At 42.3% G+C, this 20110-nt stretch overlaps 1 protein-coding gene across 3 annotated transcripts in view; it reads right to left on the bottom strand.

Annotated features, from left to right (window-relative positions):
- pcloa (piccolo presynaptic cytomatrix protein a) overlaps positions 1-20110 on the bottom strand; it is a 73286-nt gene that overhangs the window by 33992 nt on the left and 19184 nt on the right. For all 3 annotated transcript variants that reach the window (XM_080886129.1, XM_080886131.1, XM_080886130.1), the window contains exon 4: positions 1839-2036. In XM_080886129.1, the coding sequence (XP_080742255.1) occupies positions 1839-2036 (198 nt within the window). The remainder of the gene's footprint in view (positions 1-1838; positions 2037-20110) is intronic.

The following is a 20110-nucleotide window of genomic DNA, read 5'->3' as shown; positions in this document are numbered from 1 at the left end:
GTTCCCTCATCAGCTCCCTCAGGTGCTTTCTGCGCTGTTGTGTCTACCTCATTATTAAGTTCCTGAGTAACTTTATTTTCAGCGATGTTCTCCTCATTTGATTTCTCCACAGCTTTCGTTTCTCCTTCAAACTGAGCAACAGGAGAGGATTTATTTGCCAGATCAAGTAATGTGGGCTCCTGATCTTTTTCTGACTGTTCATTTTTCACTTCGTTTGCCTGACCTTTTCCCTCTGAAGCTGAGACAGGATGGTTTTCTGATACTGCAGAAGAAATTTCAGGTTCTGCACTTGCTGCCTGTTTTTGTTTTAATTCTTCATCAGCTTTATCAGGTTCAGGGACATCAACTTGTTCAACAGGGGACGCAGAGTTTTTCGGTTCTACTTCTGCACTAACATCACTCTTGACATTAGGTGTTGTTCCACTGTCAGGTGGAGTGTGATCTGCTGGAGTAACTTGTGGTTCACCTATCAGGGGTTTCTCGGCTAAAACCTCTGTTGTTTTCTCCTCTTTCACACTTGCAGCTGTAGTATCAGGTTGAGCAGGAGCTGTTTCCTGTCTAACTGCTTCAGGGATCAAAGCAGGCTTTGGCTCAGCTGCATTTGTTGTCACTTCTGGATGCTTTTCTTGACTGGGTTCCACTTTCTTACTATCTGCCAGGGGAGCGGCAGCCTCACTTTGCGTAATCTCGGGATTTGGCTCAGTTTCTGCCCCAGCAGGGTCTGTTGTCTTGTCTAAACCTGCATTACTCAATGGATTTTGTGTCTCACCTTCCACAGGGAGAGAAAGGTCCTCTGTGGGTTTCTCAGAACTACTCTGATGTTGCACAACTGCTGGGATTTCACTGACAGTTGCACTCTGTGCTTGTTGCTCATCATTAGCTATCTCTGTACAGGGATGAGGATGGTCCTCTGATTCTTTCTCAGAGCTACTCTGTTGTTGCTCAGCTGCTGGGAGTTCACTGACAGTTTGTTGATCAGAATCAAATGGCTCTTTCCCTGGCTGAGGGGGATCCTCTGCTATTCTCTCAGAGCTGTTTTGCTGTTCCTCAGCTGGTGGGGCTACATGGGTACTATCAGCTAAACTCTCTGAAACAGGAACTTCTTTCTCAGGGTAGATGGCATTCTCATCTTCTTCTTGTTGTTCTGTTGTCTGTGGTGGGTCATGCGAACTGTTCTCAGGAGGAGGAGTGCTATGATTAGGTGAAATTACCGCACTATCAAGCTCAGCCTCAGGGGGTGCTAATTTGGTCTCAGAAGTTGGTGGGGTTAGGTTTGCTGGTTCTACTACTGGAACCTCTTTCTCAGGGTGAATAGTATGCTCATCTGCTAGTGTTTGATTTTGTTCTTTTGAGTGTAAACCATTCTCAGGAGAAGGAATACTATGATTAGGCGAAATCAGTGCACTCTCAGGCATGGAGTCAGTAGGGGTTGTGGTCACTACTTTGGTTTCAGAAGCTTGTGGGGTTAGGTTTGCTGGTTCTACTACAGGAACGTCTTTCTCAGAAAGAATAATATTCTCATTTGCTAGTGTTTGGTTTTGTTCTTTTGATTGTGAACTGTTTTCAGGAGGAGGAATACTATGATTAGGTGAAATTAGTGCACTCTCAGGCATGGAGTCAGTAGGGGTTGTGGTCACTACTTTGGTTTCAGAAGCTTGTGGGGTTAGGTTTGCTGGTTCTACTACAGGAACGTCTTTCTCAGAAAGAATAATATTCTCATTTGCTAGTGTTTGGTTTTGTTCTTTTGATTGTGAACTGTTTTCAGGAGGAGGAATACTATGATTAGGTGAAATTAGTGCACTATCAGGTGTTGATTCAGAGGGGGTTGTGGGCACTACCTTGGTCTCAGAAGCTGGTGGGGTTGGCTCTGCTGGTTCTACTACAGGTTTGCTATCTACAGCAGCAGGGGGAGGTGTGGAGGAGGGAACAGGACCAGGAGGCTGCTTCTTCGGGGAAGCCATGGATGATGGTGAAACATCTCCCAGCTGGCCTGACATCGCTCTTTGAGTTTGACAGGTGAGGCAAAGCCATTCTTTCTGTAAGACAAACATCAAAAAAACACTGTTAGTAATTTTGCCTGAATGTTTTTACAACCCAAAATCCAACTGTGTAGCATCCCCTCTTCTTGTGAGGGAAGAGACAATATGCGGCTCTAAAACCAATATATATACCTTTCAGCATTGATGGCTGGCATCAGATGCAAGCTTGAGAACTGATCTGTCCTCTTTAGTCCTCTTAGAGAACACAGCGTCCAAAGAGACTTTTAAAATTCGATTAATCTGACCTGACCACAGAATATTTTTCCATTTTACATCAGTTCATTTTAAATGAGTTCTGGCACAGAGAAGACAGCAGTGTTTCTGGATCATGCTCACATATGGCTTCTTTTTTGCATGACAGAGCTTTAACCTACAGTTGCGGATGACACAGTGAACCACGTTCTCAGACGGAGATTTCTGGATGTGTTCCTGAGCCCATGCAGGGATTTCCATGACAGAGTCAGGCTTGTTTTTAATGTTGTGCCTTGTTCCTTGCCCACATAGATTTGTATACTGTAAGCTATTCAAAGTCTTTACAATTTTGAGGAACAGTATCCTTATTATTAATTGTTCTACAATTTAGAAACTGTTTTGCAGGTTGGTGAGACTCTGCCCAAAAGATGCTCTTTTTATCATTATAATTCTAACACTGTGAAACAAAATGTTTCTGCACATTTAAAATGTCACTGTGACAAGTTACCCTGTGACAGTATAACTTCTATTTTCAAGGGGAGCTTTTACTTTTGTGGGACTTAAGAGATAGGTCCATGCATAATGCATAGTAATGGGACCAGGGGTTTACCAAGGCATGTCAGAAAGGGTTGGGTGGCCGATGCAGACATTTATGAGGCAAACTAAGCACAGAGACTGCATTATTATAGGTTTTGCTGTGTATGTGTACAAGTATATATGAACATAAACAGTGCATCTGTATCAGCAGAATTTTTGCATCTGTTGTCATCAGCAAAATGTTAATTAAACACTTCAAACATTAGCAATTTCAGGGGTACTGGTTTAGTTTACCAGTTACCTAACATGGAGGTCCAAGTTTGAATCCACCCTGTTACTATTTACTACTGGGGCTGGGCGATATGACCCAAAATTCATATCTCGATATTTTTTAGCTGGATGGCGATATAAGATATATATCTCGATTTTTTTTTTAAAGCCATAAGTTAAGAACAAAAAGAGAGTTCCTAGTCACACTGTGTCCCAGATGTCACACGGGCACTTTTATTTACATACAGCGTAGATGTACATGAAGAAATTACTCAAAAATAAATTAGCAGCATTTATTAACCCTTGTGTGGTGTTCGTATTTTTGTTACTCAGCCAGTGTTCATGGGTCTGGTGGACCCGCTAGAGTTTTGGCTTTCCAAATTAACACTATCAAACAATTTTATGTTAAATTACTCAACAGATGTTTACTTCATCCCAATTACAAGACATATGAACAGCAAACATGGTTAATTTTTTCCCTTTACCTTTGTTAGATCACATTTATGAATTAATGTGCTTCTCGTTTTTCTTTTATATAAAATGTTATAAATAAATCAGTTATAATCAAGTGGAGTGAGTGGAAAGACACAACACATTTACACGTGAAAAAATAATTAATTGTTTAATTTTTCTTTTGAAAAAAACTGAACACGGGTCTCACAGACCCGAACACCATACAAGGGTTAAATAATCATGGTCCATAAATAAAAGAAAACAATGTTGTTTTTGTGCATAACAAAAAGCTCACAATTGTGCAGTCAAAATGTAAACTAATAGACGCTGAGCATAATAACAAAGAGACAGATTTCACAGCTGCACCACGTCTCTGAACAGGTGCCATTTGTGGTCCTTATACACACACAGTACGTATCACTCCGCGAGGCTCCTCCCCGGTAGCCGTAATCCTCCGACAATCCATCAAGCGGTGCAGCTCCGTAGCTTAGCAAAGTCATACTAAAACATTTTTTGACAGATTGCTGAGCGCTGTGTACCACATAAAATCGGTTCGCGGTCAGTAAGCACAACCAGAATTCATACATAAGGCGCGATTTTTGAGAAAATGAAAGGATTTTAGGCCGTGCAGCCCCTCCGGGCTGCATGTCGTTAGCGCGGTTAGCTCGCTAACACGTTGACGCCGTCCAGCCCCACGCACGGTAACTCGCTAACAGAGATTTTCCTCTTTCATCTTGTCATTGCCTGCAGGTGAAGCTATGGGGGAGGGGGAGTTGTGTTCAGTGAAGGAGAGGCGAGGCCGAGTAACGTTGCGTAGAGACAAAAGTGGACGAAAGAGAGGCAAACCTGCGGCTCCACAAGTATAATTATAACGTAACATAGACTATATCGATATAAACGATATTGTCACATCTTATATCTCGTATGAAAATATATCGATATTTTTAAAAAACTTGATATATCGCCCAGCCCTATTTACTACATATCTTTCCCCCAGCTTTCCTGTCTTCTCTCCACTGTCCTATTGCAAAAAAGCTCCCTCCTCACCCCCCCTTCCTACTTAGCTAGCACGTTTTCCAAAGATTCTCAGCTTCTTAAATATGTCATTTACCTTCATTACATCTCTAATATGATTGTGATACACAAAAAACTGTAAAGAATATTTTTTTGCAATATTTTCGCAATAACTTCCTGCTTAAAATTGCATGGGATGTAATTCTGGAAGACGACACGTGCTGACATAACTCTAACTTCTAATGTGTTGTCTCTGAGCTCCAATAAAGCTCTGCTGGAATGCCAATCCTATTATGGCTGGGTTGTCCTGGGCACTCATGTAAACAGAGGACACTTGGGGAGCAAGGAACTATTTAATGTAGGGACACAAGACCAGAACAAGTAGTCTGGAAAAGCAAAAAACAAACAAACAAACCACAAAACACCTCATTTCACATTTTGCCAAGTGCACTGATATTCTTCTGTGAACCTCTCTTGTGAATGTCTTCGCCTGGCTTAGCAGCAGGGTTTATGCTAAATTCATAAAAGATCACAGGCTGTATGCTAAGCCATGCAGCAGACAAGCCACCTCTGTCCAAGCGCAGACAGAGAGAAAGAAACAAGGAGATGGGAGGGGAGGAGAGAAGATGACAGAGGGAATGTTGCAGCAGCACAGTCAGATTAAATAAGACATGATATGCCATGTTTTAGACCTTGCCTATAAAATAAACCTTACTCTTGTACCGTACTGTACACTTTACCCGAAATGACAGTTGGGTATTGTAACTCACGAAGGAACAATATTTTAGTATATATGAAATAGCAACTCAAAAATGATATTACTGCATGTGTGTATGTCCAAGTATTATCCATTTGACCTCTTCTGTGGGTCCCTGCTCAAACAACTTGAGACAGGAGCTCCTCCGGCTTGAGGGCTGCATCAGTTAAACCAGAGAGGGCAGGCTCTGATAGCTGGAGTGATGGCCACCGATAGGAAATGCAGGAAATCAACTCAGACTGTCGGTCAGCCTCAGCCACTTCACAGCCAGTCATCACCAACGTTATCAAGACATCAGAGCTGGAACACCTACAGCTATTACTGCTCCTTTTAATACACTTACTGTAATCATTGTGTCTCTTATAGCTAGTGAGATAAACCAAACCAAACCAAGCCTTTTAAGCCTTGAATCACTGCCCCATTGAATTAAATGTGCTAATTTTATCTACAATACAACTCACTGGCAATCTCAAATGCAGTTCCGATCTTACAGTTATCCCTCTGAAAAGCAGTCAATAAATTGTACCTCTAGCTTTATACAAAACTAGACAAGGCAACTTTGTCACTGCAGATGTCAGAACCTTAATACACATCCCGGATGTCCTTTGGCCCCAGAAAATATGTAGTGAATAAGTAACTTCGGTATCTGAGTTTTGGCTTAGCATATGCCTGACAAAATGAGCAACTTGGGCTCTGGTAAGTAACAAGGGACAGAGTATTCTCAAACTTATTTAGCAAAAGAAAACTGGAAGTCAGACTGTAATACTTCATTCACAGTCATCATCTATTTCTACCATCAGGAAAGATTTCTCACGGGTCTCAGCAAAGTCATCACAAATTCTATTTACAGGGTGATGAAACAGCATCTAAATTAGCAAGAATCTTACACTACTCTCTGAGACTCACCACGTAATCAAGCCATCTCATCTCATGGTGAAACCTGAATTAGTCACGAAAGCAGTCTTTGTGTACTAGTGCATTTAGACTTGTGTGTAATGGACAAACTGGCCTCAGACTGTATGACAACTGTATATCCATGTACATGAAAAATGATGAACATCAATCGACAGCTTCCATTCTCTGACTAAATCACAAAGGGCCAGAATCTGTTTCACAGCAGGAAGTAGTTGGCATTAGCTGCTTTCTTATTTCAGATTAGAGTGTGCATGACGCAGAACAGGTGAGAACTTCTTACTTGTTGGGAATTCAGTGGGAATATTACCTGTACTATTTCTACATCAGCACAAATCCAATGAGTTGAACACACTAGGGAAGTTCAAACTGCATCAGGAATTTGTGATGTCACGAGAACCAAGAAGAAAGTTCAGGGTCTCCGTTTACAGTGCAAAACTACTGAGCTACTGCTGATTTCTTATTTTATTAGAATTTTTTTTAAAGTGGTCTTGAGAAATAGTGAAGGTCTTGCAGTGCTTTTCTTTGGATACTGGGTGTTTTTTCACCCATTGTCAGTCCAGTCTTGTACCTGACCTTTTTTTCTTGGTTTTTTTTCTTTTTTATTCCCTTGTTTGCCAAACCACTTAATGCTGACTGCTGAGTCATTCAAGCATAAAAAGGTACCTCACTCAAGGAAAAAAAACAGTATTCCGTCTGCAAGCAAGTTGGCGAAGAATCAATTTCAAAATCTATCTTTAGGCATTCTTTTACTTGCAGCCTGTCACAAAACAAGAGGCAAAAGGTTTTACTGAGTGATTAATCCAAATTTGAACATTTTGATTCAAAGTGCCATCAACATGTATGGAGAAGGCCAGGACAGAGGTACAACAGTGAAACCCTATAGCAATTTGGAAAAAATGGTGGAGGTCCATGGTCATGTCATGGTTTGAGGTTGTTGGGGATCATGCCATGACAATTTGATTCACCATATAAGATCATCTGGAAAGGGCCTGATTGGCAGCAGTATGACAATGATGCCAAACACTGCCAATGAAGTAAAAGCATACCAGGATAGAAAAGCCTACAATGGAACACTGTCAGTCATGGATTGGCCTCCTCGGGCCCGGACCTCAAAATTATTGAACCGTGTGGAATTATTTTCACAGAGAACAACACAAAAACCAGCCAACATCCAAGGAAGAGCTTTAAATGTCTTTCAAGGAGCCTGGAGAACTATTCCTGAAACCTACTTGAAATCAAAAGGAATCTTACCTAAGAGAGTTCAGGTAAAAGTGTGGAAAAATAAAGGTGGACAAATAGAGGTCTAACAGTTTGCAAATCTGATCGGGTGTGAAGTTGGTCCTGTCCTCCAAGGAGCTGTCTTCTTGTTAGACCTCTGCCTCACCACTACATATTTCAAGTACAACGAAGGCTTTTACAGACAAAAACATGGCTGTGCCATGGGCTCCCCCGTGTCACCTATTGTAGCCAACCTTTACATGGAGGAAGTGGAAAGGAAGGCTCTTGGCTCTTTCAAAGGAAGAGTAACCAGCCACTGGTACAGATATGTAGACGACACCTGGGTCAAAATCAAGACACAAGAAGTGGAATCCTTCACTGCGCACATTAACTCTGTGGATAAAAACATCAAGTTCACCAGGGAAGACACAAAGGACAACTGTTTGCCTTTCCTGCACTGCGCTGTGCACATTGAAGAGAATGGCAAACTCAACATCGAAGTTTACCGGAAGCCCACACACACGGACCAGTACCTCCTGTTCGACTCCCATCACCCTCTGGAACACAAACTTGGAGTAATTAGGACCCTACACCACCGGGCAGAACATGTTCCCTCTAAGCCTGAAGGAAAAAAGAAGGAACACACACATGTAAAGGAAGCACTCAAAACGTGCGGCTATCCTAAATGGGCGTTCTTAAAGTCAGCAAAGAGGCACAGAAAAGAAGATCAGACACCAGCGAGGGAGGATAAGAAAGACAGGCGCAACAACATTGTCATCCCCTATGTAGCTGGTGTATCAGAAAAACTCAGGAGAGTTTTCTCCAAGCACGACATCCCAGTGTATTTCAGACCCAGCAACACGCTCAGACAAAAACTGGTTCACCCGAAAGACAAAACACCAAAACACAGACTTAACAATGTGGTGTATGCTGTACAGTGCAGCGAGGAATGCTCAGACCTCTACATTGGAGAGACCAAACAGCCACTTCACAAGCGCATGGCACAACACAGAAGAGCCACCTCCACAGGACAAGACTCAGCAGTCCATCTGCATCTTAAGGATAAAGGACACTCTTTCGAGGATGCCAATGTTCACATTTTGGACAGAGAGGACAGATGGTTTGAAAGAGGAGTGAAAGAAGCCATCTATGTCCACTGTGAGCGACCATCTTTGAACAGAGGTGGTGGTTTACGACACCAACTCTCTGCCATCTATAATCCAGTTTTGAGATCCCTTCCCAGACGCCTTAACGCCCACTCACATCCTGGGCCATCTGATCTCAGGAATTCGCATGATAAGGTGGGGCCAGGTTTCACAATGAACTCACCCGAAACTCTGGCTGATTGGGACCCACACCCAGTTTCACACCTTGGCTCAGGCGATTAGAGGATCATCAGGGGGTCCTTTTGTCCCTCTGTGGGGGGATACTCCCACTAGGTTCATATCTGGGACTCTCCACCATTTGACCTTAGAACTGAAGAAGCTTCTCGGATGAGAGGTGAAACGTCTTCAAGTAACTTAAAGAAGTCCAGACGCTTTTCTTTGCAAGCTCCTTTGACTACGATGACCTGGATGACTGAGAACCTTCACAGACAAAAATAAAGGTGGTCATACCAAATATTGACTTTCATTATTTCATTATAACTGCCTTTTATCCTTTACTTCCATGTGTGTTGTCATGTTTCAATAGACTGCTGGACCTACTTTCTATTTTCCTTACTAAATATAGAGAAAGGAAAGATGGCTGAAGAGTTTTGCACAGTACTTTATCTATCCACAAAAACAAAACCAAAAAATCTGAATTTTTTACATAATGATCTTTTCTACATCAGCTTTCAAATAAATATGACATGCCTCTGTAAGATAGCTGTGATGGCTTCTGCAAATCGCATCATGGATGATTCATGTAACCTAGGGAGTCACTCACGCACATCACCGTCAAGGATTTTCTGATATCACGTGGGCACCAAAGAGCTGACAAACACTAACACCCACAAAGATGAATTTGTGGCAATGTTGTTGAAATGCATATACTCAGATAAAAAGCATAAAAAACCTTGGAAAATAAATACAAACTCCCTCTCTCTTCCTACATGAAGCTCTCAAACAAGCACGAGCTCAAACATGAATGAATCATGACAGACTCAGAAATTTTCCATCTCCGTCAGGCTTCCTCCAAGGACGGAGAAAGAAGACAAACTGAAAACCGCAGACAGGAATCAGATGCTGGGACGAGGCTGACCATACCCATGTTAGGTTATTGTCTCCAACTGGGAGTAGGAGTGTTGTGAAGGTCGGCGCAGCTCTTTGATTAACACGAAGGATCCTATGAGGGTTTGGCTCATCTAAATTTAGACAGCGCTTGGCCCACAGACTTGGTGAAGTCGCTTCCTCTTACCACTGCCTGCACTTTACACATTCTTGGACATATCCACACATACATATACTTTTCGTGTATTTTGATGAGATTTCTTTCTATGACTTTTCCTCTGAACTTCAGAAGCGTCGTTTTAAACAGATGATTTAGAGGAAGATGGGACAGATGGATAAAACAGATGAAAGGGAGGCAGTGGAAAAAAGACTGATAATGTTGGGTTAGATGCAAGACAGGATGAAAGAATGAGGGGAAGATGATAAGTAGGGAGAATAACAGTCAAGGCTATAGGCAGAAGGAGAAAATGAACATAATAGAGCACACTGAAGGACAAGCTGAACAGTAAAGGGAAGGAGCTTAATGACCATTGGAAATGACTCAACATCAGCTACTGCCAACAAGCTTAACGTTATCACCCTGTATATCTGCAAATCAACTGCCAAGAGGACAGGACAAGCTGCAGTTTGTGACTGCCCAGAATGACTTTAAAATGTTACACTAGAGATTGTGAATGCTTTTGACGTCATTTGTACATACATTGGCAAAAGTTCCTGCCATTCTTCCAGGTTAACGCCTCTTCATCAGCTTTTTTTTTTTGTAGTGTCTTTTCATTAATTAGGTTTTCCTTTATCATATGCAGACTGTAGAGATAGTTCCATATTGCAGTTAACTTGCCTCATGTCTTTATGTCAAGTAGATGATCATTTTCATCCTGGTTACTCTCATTGCTCTCATCATCTTGGTTAGCTGATTTTAAAAAGTAAAATGCGCTAAAACACCCTCTATTTCTCTAAAAAATAAGATGCATCGGAGTTGTTTCCACCACTGTAATTTTTCCTTAAGCATGCGAATTAAAAGGTGCTCATGATTAGGGATGGGTACTGGTGTCCGTTCTGACATAAACGGTAGTAACCAGACCGAAAAGCAGCGCACATTTCGATGCTTTATTTCGGTGCTTTTTTTTTCCTGAGCTGTGATACACTTCTAGCCAATCATTTTACGTTTCCGAGGATAGTAGGCGGGTCCAGGTACGTACGTTCTTTTAGAGCAGAGCTACAGATTAAAAATGCCCAAGGCGAAGCGGTCAAAAGTCTGGCTGTATTTCACAGCAAAATATGCAAACTCAGCAGCCTGCAACAAGTGCTTTAAGCTGATACTGTGATACTGTCAAAGGAGGTAACACCTCGAATCCGATCAAACACCTGGCGACGCATAGCGTTTTTTTTAAAAGCCAAGAAATGCGCTGTATTTGATAGCTTGCTGCGAGACCTCACACCGAGCGCATCTACTGCGGGTGTGGTGCCTGTTATCAGACCCGGAGTTAGCAACATCCCCAAAAACACGAAGAGGAGAGTCCTGGCCCCTAGCCCTGCCAGTGTAGCAGAAATGATGACGGATGATGATGGCAGCAGCAGCCGATCTTCTCTGTGTGAGTAGCTTAATGTTGTTCGTGTGGAATTTACGTTGAGTAGGCTAACCACGTTATTACATTAATGCATGTAAGGTGAACTAGCAAACATCATCATAGCTACATGCGGCTGTCTTCTTGTTTGATGGCAGATACTCCCTTCACCCTGGCCAAAAAGGCTAAAATGACCAAAGAAAAAGAGGGAAACGGCTAAACATGAGAGGTTTTTGGATAAAGTTTGTGTTTTTTCCATTGTTTAAGCACTGCTTCCAGCCAAGAGTGATACCATATATGCCCCATAGCTGCAGAAAAGGCTAACATTATTATCTTTTTACAAAAACCAGCTGAACATGAGAGGTTTTTGGACCAATTTTGTGTTCTCCATTCTTTAAGCACCGTTTGAGCACCGGCACCGTTTCAAAAGTACCGATTTGGCACCGGTATCGGATAAAACCTAAACGATACCCATCCCTACTCATGATGATGTTTCTGGGTGCTAGCAAGTTAAATTTGCCACCTTCAGAAAGAGCCAGATTAGCTGTTTCACACCCTTTCTATTCTTTATGCTTAAGCCAATACCCACCTGCTGGGGTTACCTATTCCAGTCAAGTACTGGCAAGAAAGGGGAATAAAAGGACATTTATGGGTCTATTCATTTAATATTTTAATATTAATGTTATTTTACATTTAAGCCCACAAATGAATGACATGTCTTGGCAATGGTGATATCTGGATGTATATGACCAGATAATTAGCGAAAACACAATATAATCCACTATATGAATGATAAGGTTAAAAGGCAAGAGGCTAATGCTCTTTTTGCAGCACCGCTCGTGCATGTTTCTGTCATAAAGCTCTAGCTCAAATTAAAATCTGGAAGTCTCTGCCCTTTTCCCATTGATGAGCATGCTCAGTGGCCAACTTAATTACAATTCACTAGACCGCAAGCAGCATATCACAGCATCAGCTCCTTTGCGAGCCAAAAAAGATCTTTGTTCTAATCGATGTCTCCGCGTTAAGGATGTTAACATCGTGGTCTCAATGTGTTGTATTCACACTTACATGCACAAATGTTTATGTAATTCTCAAATGAATCATGAAAGTAAACGTTACATGAGTGGTAATCGCCTTAAGGTTTGAGAACTGGGCTCGAGACGAGGAGATTGTAGGCTTTAATGACAAAATAAGAAGCAAAACCTGAGTGGGGAATTTGAATAAGTCCCATCCTGCTACCATCCTCTGGGAATGCATTTAGCAAAATGTTAGTGAAGCAGAATGTTGCAGGACAAAGTATAAGCCTACTGAGGAATATTCCCTGGATAAATGAAGGTTTAACAGGTCAATTATCCCATTATAAATACAAATCTTTTACTCAAATCAAACCTGACAGTTGACAGAAAAGAGCCTCAGTGTTTCAATTCTGTCATGACGATACTGTCAGAATATTTCATTCCACTGTGGAAGGTGAATGAAGACGAGCCGGAAGAGAGAAGGACAAAGTGTTTGTTGATGTGTAAAAAGTCTGTTTTTAAAGTGGGTTTGACACAATATATATACACTTCTAGCCTAGGGATTAAGGACAGGGAGAAGTTTCAGTGCATATTCTGTGTGCATCTGTGTTTGTTTATCTAGTTTATCTCATAAACTGTCTGCATGAGTCAGCTTCTTATCGAAATCAAAAAAGTGACAGGGCTTTGTTCAAATTTTAAATCAAGTGTTTCGCTCCTTTCAGCAGTTATGAATTACATTTCAAAACAAAGAAAGAATCTTTATAGAGAAGTTTTTACTCTGCACATCCCCTCGGCTATATAAAGAGTTTTTGGTTTCTTCAAGGTCATTATTTTGATTTTATAGTTCAAAACATTGATATAGTCGCTATAGCTGACTGTTGGATTGTCAGATATTTTGGTCCATATTGACATGACAGCATCACACGGGTAGATTTGTGGCTTTACATTCATGAAGCCAATTTCCTATTCCATCACATCCCAAAGCAGCAAAGATTATGTGGGTAACACCCATGAAAACTTGCCAAATATTCTCTGCCTATGCCAAACAGCTTATTCTGCCATTGACTGTTGTTTTGAGCTTCTGGTACCCCAGGTTCCTGGTTAGCAGTACCTGTGAGCATGGACACTTCTACAGAGGTCACTTGGTGTCTGCTCCAAGAATGCCATGTTTGACTGATCTGAATAGGACCTGTGCCATGGGGCAACTGCAAGCTGGTGTTCTGCAAACCCAAGTTGCAGCATTATTTGGAGTGAGCCCTGCTACCATCTCCAAATTAAAGCCCAAATCCCATATAATCAGGATGTCAGAGACAGGCCGTGAAGTGGACGTCCCAAGAAGACGACAACACAAGAAGACAGTTCCCTCACCCTGTCGGCAGTCAAGAACCATAGGCAGTCTTCTACAGTACAGGTTTGGAGGATGTTATAGCCGACTGTTCTCTACCCAGACAATCTGGGATAGACTGCAGACAGCCAAACTCTAGTGGAACCTGAATATGTAGAGAAACTTTATGTCCAGCAATGAGTCCAGATTTTGCCTCTTGCAGTTGATCAGAGGGTCAAGGCCACTTAACACTTATGGGATTAGCTTGAGCTTGGAGCTTTTGACTAACAGTGTGTTACCATGCTGGTGACCACCACGAGGATGAGGTGCCTTGCTGTTGGGGCTGTGTAAGGTTTTTTCTACATTCTACTGACGCCCCTGTTTGTTAAATGAATAAATTGTTAAGTTGGCAATTTGTCTTGTTTCTTCATACTTCAATCATCCAATGCAATAAACGACAACAAACAACAATCAATAGCAAAATAAGTTATTTGGTAGCCCACATACCCACAACCCACATACTCAACTCTCTTTTTTTAAAGCAAACCACACAATCACCTTTAAGTCACAAGTGCAATATTGGTTATACTCCAATTACATGTTTCCTTCAAACTTGCAAAAAGAAAAGTGTGTATTCTAACAAACATTACTCACGACAGAGACACAATTCAAGACAAAAGCCAGAAATGCCTGCATATTACACCGATGTCTCAGCATATGACAGATTTTTTTTTCAGGCAATGCAAAAAGAAAGAGGCACAATTTGACCTCCAGAATCTATTAGCACGACAATATAGTGCACAACCATTTTTATGTTGGCATAACTAGGGCTGGTGTAACCACGGTAACTTCTGACCCCACTTCCGCCAGTCCCTTTATTGTGGCGGGAATGAATCCTGTATAAGTTCCGGGTCAATCAGCTGCATGTCCCTGCTCCTCTGGCTGCTGTTGTCCCTGTGGTTGGCGTACTTGTCAGATATCGACACATTTTGCACTACAGGCCAGTTGACAGCGTGCAATAACCCGGCCGATTCATTCATCTTTACACTACCTCACACTCGACTCAACGGTGAGTTATTTGTTTGTTTTGTTTTGTCACAATTAATGTACATGCGGAGCCGCGATCGCACATCCTACAATGCCGGTAAGCTAATGCTAGGCTAGCGACAGTAAGTGCAATTACTAGTGTCATCTATTGAATATTGTTGTTTTTGTTTATTCCATTATGGCCGAATGTTGACTTAACGTATCTAGAGTTGAATGAGTGATTTGATTTTTGTAGTTTTGTCCGTTTTGGATGTTTTTTGTTACTTTTCTGATGAAATGCCGAAACGGCCTATGAGATTTTGCATTGAGTTAAATTCCATTTACATTATTGAATCTGTTGCGCAACACCTGTGATTAAATGAGTTTTGTAAATATATTTGATTAACTTTGGATAATATTTATTAGCTTTAACGCTGATATACTTTGATGGGACCCATGAGAATGTCTTTCTATAATAGTATTTAGAATGACATTCATTATAAGAGATGATGGTTTATTGATTGTTGTATGAAACGTGGCATTGATTACTTGACTTTGTTATTTATGGATTTATGGATTTATTTTGTCACAGCAGTAGAATGCTGTTTCATTTTCTTCTGTGAATGATACTTTCTGTTTTTTGACCTTGTTTAGGTCAGGTTTTTTTTGTTCTCCCGCGATCAGCCCTGATCAGCGCGAGATGGCGAGCCACCCGACCACCGCTACGTTGCGGTAGGAATTGTGAACCTATGGACTGAATCACAAATTGTTGACAATGACCTATCACAGGTCCATGGAACTAAACTAAATCACATACTGGACTACACCTCATCCCACCTCCTTTTGGAACCTACTAAGCTGTTTTGTATTGTCAACATTATTTTTGTTTGTGATATATATGCATATGTTTTTATTTCTTTTGTACATCCGTCTATACACTTCTCCTAACAAACATAATATATATATATATTTGAGCTCTACTTTTGTTTCCTGTGTTTTATTCACACCCTCAGGCTCCATAGTCGAATCTTATTCTGATAGCTCATTGTCTATGAGGCTGCAGTCAGGCGCCCTGGTCCTTTAACCGCGTTACAAGTGGCGAACCAGCCAGGAGCCTTTGTGTGTGAATATTTTGGGGTCTTACGTACAATTTTCTTTACTTATTTACTTCGCTTTTGCTGAACATAACATCAAAAATGGATTCAGTTGCACTTTCTGGCATAAATATATCACAGTCTGTGATGATCTCCGGTGTGTCTAACACAAAATCTGATAATGAAATTCTTGACTACTTGCGTACTTATGGGAATCTTAACCGTCATTTTTTCGTAAATGATCCCGCAAGTACTTTCTTCAAAAACCTGATCGCTGAGTTTGTAGATACCACTGCTTTTACAACTCTAGAGCCGTTTCTGCCATACACCCACTGTTCTAAAAGTGTTGCCGACCTTGTTTTCCGCGTCACAGCTTTGGCCTGTGAGTACGCCGCCATGGAGGACAGCAGCAGTCCCCCTCCCAATTACCTCAAAGAGCTCAAGCATATTGCTGATCGCAGCGGGCACCGGTTTGAAGATGTCTTGAAGACAGTATTGAGGCAGATTGGTCAACATTTGCATGAAGCAGGAGCAGGTGATGATGGAAAAGTTGAATATGATGAGGAAAATGGAGTAGATGAGGACATTGGTGTAGAGGAAGAAGAAAGGGAACTGGAGCAGCAGCAATTGTCTTCACCTCCTGCCAGACAGGTTTCCACTGACCAGCAGGGGGCACGACCTCGTCAAAGCCAGACTGGACCAACTCCAAGAGTATCACTCACAGCCCCTGATCTCAACCCACCACAAATACAAAGGGTTGTTGTTGAGCATGTGGTCCGAAACCCAGACATAAGCACCACAACTTCACTACGTCTCCGTGCTTTTTCAGGAAGGATTCCTAAGCCAAGTAGTGAAGCAGATTTTGAATCATGGCGTTCCCAAATTGATCTACTGCTTGCCGACCCCAGTTTGTCAGCTCTATACGTCGCCAGGCGTATTATAGAGAGCCTGTTGTCACCTGCTGCTGATTTGGTTAAAGGTCTAAGTCCCAACACATTGCCTTCAGTCATACTAAGTGTACTTGACTCCGCTTTTGGAACAGTTCAAGATGGTGAAGAATTGTATGCTCAATACTTAAATATTCTTCAAAATCCAGGTGAACGACCATCCGCTTACCTCCAAAGATTGCAGCTAACCCTCAGCACTGTTGTAAAGCAAGGAGGACTTGCAGCTGCTGACATGAATAAGCATCTGCTGAAGCAGTTTTGTCGGGGGTGTTGGGATAACACTATACTAACCAAACTACAATTAGAACAGCAAAAGGACAACCCACCACCTTTCTCTGACTTGTTGTTGTCGTTACGGACAGAAGAAGACAGACAAATTGCTAAGGAGTCACTTATGAAGAAATACATCGGTTCATCAAAACAAAAAGCTAACATCCAATCCCAAAGTACTTGTTCTTGTGGGCACTCTACAGCCAATGAAGAGCTAAAAGAAATGAAAAAACAACTCCAAACCCTCCAACAGCAAATGTCCCAACTTTTGTCCCAAAAAAGTCCAACCGAGTCAAAGTTTAAGCCACGACAAACCAAATCCAGTCATTCTTCACCTCAGTCAAATACCAAACCCAAGCCATGGTACTGTTTTAACTGTGGTGAAGATGGCCATGTTTCTTCCACCTGCAACAACAGAGCAAACTCCAGTCTTGTTGAACAGAAAAAGAGCCAATTAAGAAAAAAACAGCAAGAGTGGGACGCTAGAAATACTTCATCTTTAAACTAGAAGGAGTTTCTGTGGTGGGACACACAGGAGCTGCGTGCACGAACAGTCCCAGAAACCACAACAAATTTCCATTGTTGCCAAAAGGGCTTGTGGGGACCAAAAGCACAGGCCAAATTCAAATCAAAGGCAACCATTTCAACTGTCTTCTTGATTCTGGCTCTCAGGTTACTACGATTCCTTTTTCCTTCTATAATACTTACCTTTCAGACCATCCAATCAAACCACTGGATGATCTGTTGGAAGTAGAAGGAGCAAATGGACAAGCCGTACCTTACCTGGGATACATTGAGATTAACATGACGTTCCCAGCTAATTTTCTTGGTTCATCCATTAATGTTGATACACTTGCGCTTGTCATGCCTGACGTCCAGCAATCACCCCCAATGATACTTGTTGGTACCAACACTCTTGACGTTGCATACAGCAAACACTGTGATACCCTCTCTGAGCAGTCATTCCTGCCATCTGGTTCCGGTTACATTGCAGTTTATAAAATCCTCCAGTGTCGCCACATCCAGAATTCAAATGACTAGTATGCTCCTGTAATCTTAAAGTCAGACCAACCGCATACGATTACTGCCGGCCAAACCACTGTCCTTGAGGGATGCCTGGTCACAAGGCTATTCCAAGGTGAGAAAGCAGTTATTCTGGAACAACCCACCTCCAGTTCTCTGCCTGGTGGACTCCTAGTAAAAACCTGCCTTGTGGACTTACCTAAACGTCGGCCATATTCTCTGCCTGTTGTAGTGAGTAATGAGTCCGACCATGAAATCCACATTCCAGCTCGAGCTATTATTGCAGAAATCAGCGCCTTCCAAGAGGTCATTTCCAAAGAGCAACCCACCCAGTATTCAGACCAGTCTATAGAGTCGTTACCTCCATCTCAACCACCATACAACTTTGGAGATTCCCCCTTAACTCCAGACTGGAAAGAACGCATTGTTCAAAAACTCAACACTATTCCTGAAGTATTTGCCAAACACGATCTGGATTTCGGCAGGACCAACAAAGTTAAACACCAAATCAAATTGTCCGATCCAACTCCTTTCAAGCAAAGACCACGACCAATTCACCCTCAAGATCTTGATGCTGTCAGGAAGCACCTGCAAGAACTTCTTGACTCTGGCGTTATCAGAGAATCTGACTCACCATTTGCCTCTCCAATTGTGGTTGCACGCAAAAAGAACGGCAGTATACGTCTTTGTATTGACTACCGCAAACTCAATCTGCAAACAATCAAAGATGCTTATGCTCTGCCTAAACTGGAAGACACCTTCTCCGCACTTGCAGGATCAAAGTGGTTCACGGTGCTAGACCTCAAGTCGGGTTACTACCAAATCGAAATGGAGGAGAAGGATAGGGCAAAGACTGCCTTTGTCTGCCCAGTAGGATTTTGGGAATTTAATCGGATGCCACAAGGGATTACCAACGCACCAAGCACTTTCCAACGGCTGATGGAAAAATGCATGGGAGAATTAAATCTAAAAGAAGTATTGGTTTTCATTGACGATCTCATTGTCTTTGCACCAACTCTTGAGGAACATGAAGCTCGCCTGATGAAAGTTCTCACCAGACTCAAAGATTTTGGCTTGAAGCTTTCACTTGAGAAATGCATGTTCTTCCAGACATCGGTGAAGTATCTGGGCCATGTAGTGTCCCAGGCTGGTGTTGAAACTGATCTGGACAAGATTTCCACACTCACTTCTTGGCCAGTGCCAAAAAACTTGAAGGAATTAAGATCTTTCCTTGGTTTTGCTGGGTACTACAGACGTTTTGTCCAGGGATATTCGGCCATTGTCAAGCCGTTACATGAACTCACTGCTGGTTATCCACCTTCTCAGAGGAAACTGAGACGAACTGTAAAGCCAGAGAATTACCTCAACCCCAAAGAGCCATTTGGAGGACGATGGACGCAAATGTGTCAACAAGCTTTTGAGTCCATTATTGACAAACTCACTTCTGCCCCAGTTCTGGCATTTGCTGATCCCCAGAAACCATACACACTCCACACTGATGCCAGTGCCACCGGTCTTGGTGCGGTGCTGTATCAAGAGCAGGATGGAAAAAACAGAGCTGTAGCATATGCCAGCAGAGGTCTTTCCCGGAGTGAGTCAAAGTATCCCGCCCACAAATTGGAGTTTCTTGCTTTGAAGTGGGCGGTGACTGAAAAATTCCACGACTACCTTTATGGTGCTCTGTTTACAGTTGTGACAGACAGCAACCCATTAACATACCTCTTATCATCAGCAAAACTTGACGCTACCGGTTACAGATGGCTTTCAGCTTTGTCCACTTTCACCTTCAAATTAACCTACAGAGCAGGAAAGCAGAACTCGGATGCTGATGGTTTGTCTCGCCGACCTCATGGTGAACTGTCTGATGATCCTCTGTCACAGAAAGAACGTGAGCGAATCTGGAGATTTGCATGGCAACATCTCAATGAACCAGATTATGTCTCTATTGACCAGCATACCATCAAAGCAGTTTGTGACCGTCATCTGATGTACAGTTCAAGCACGGATCCTGATCTTGCTCTGGTGTTATCCATGTCTGTCAATGTCAACAGTCTGCCTGACAGTTTCACGGACGACATCCAGTTCACCTCCATGGTACTCCCCCAAATCTCAACAGCTGACCTTGCAGCCAAACAACGCCTTGACCCTGTCATCCGGCATGTCATAGCTCAGGTTGAACGAGGCGAGTCACCACTGCCATTCCTGAGGGAAGAACTTCCCGATCTACCTCTATTACT

This window comes from Rhamphochromis sp. 'chilingali', assembly GCF_963969265.1.
Source record: "Rhamphochromis sp. 'chilingali' genome assembly, chromosome: 7".
Classification (NCBI taxonomy): domain Eukaryota; kingdom Metazoa; phylum Chordata; class Actinopteri; order Cichliformes; family Cichlidae; genus Rhamphochromis; species Rhamphochromis sp. 'chilingali'.
Note: the sequence above shows the minus strand (reverse complement) of the source record. Positions and strands in the feature narration are given on the sequence as shown.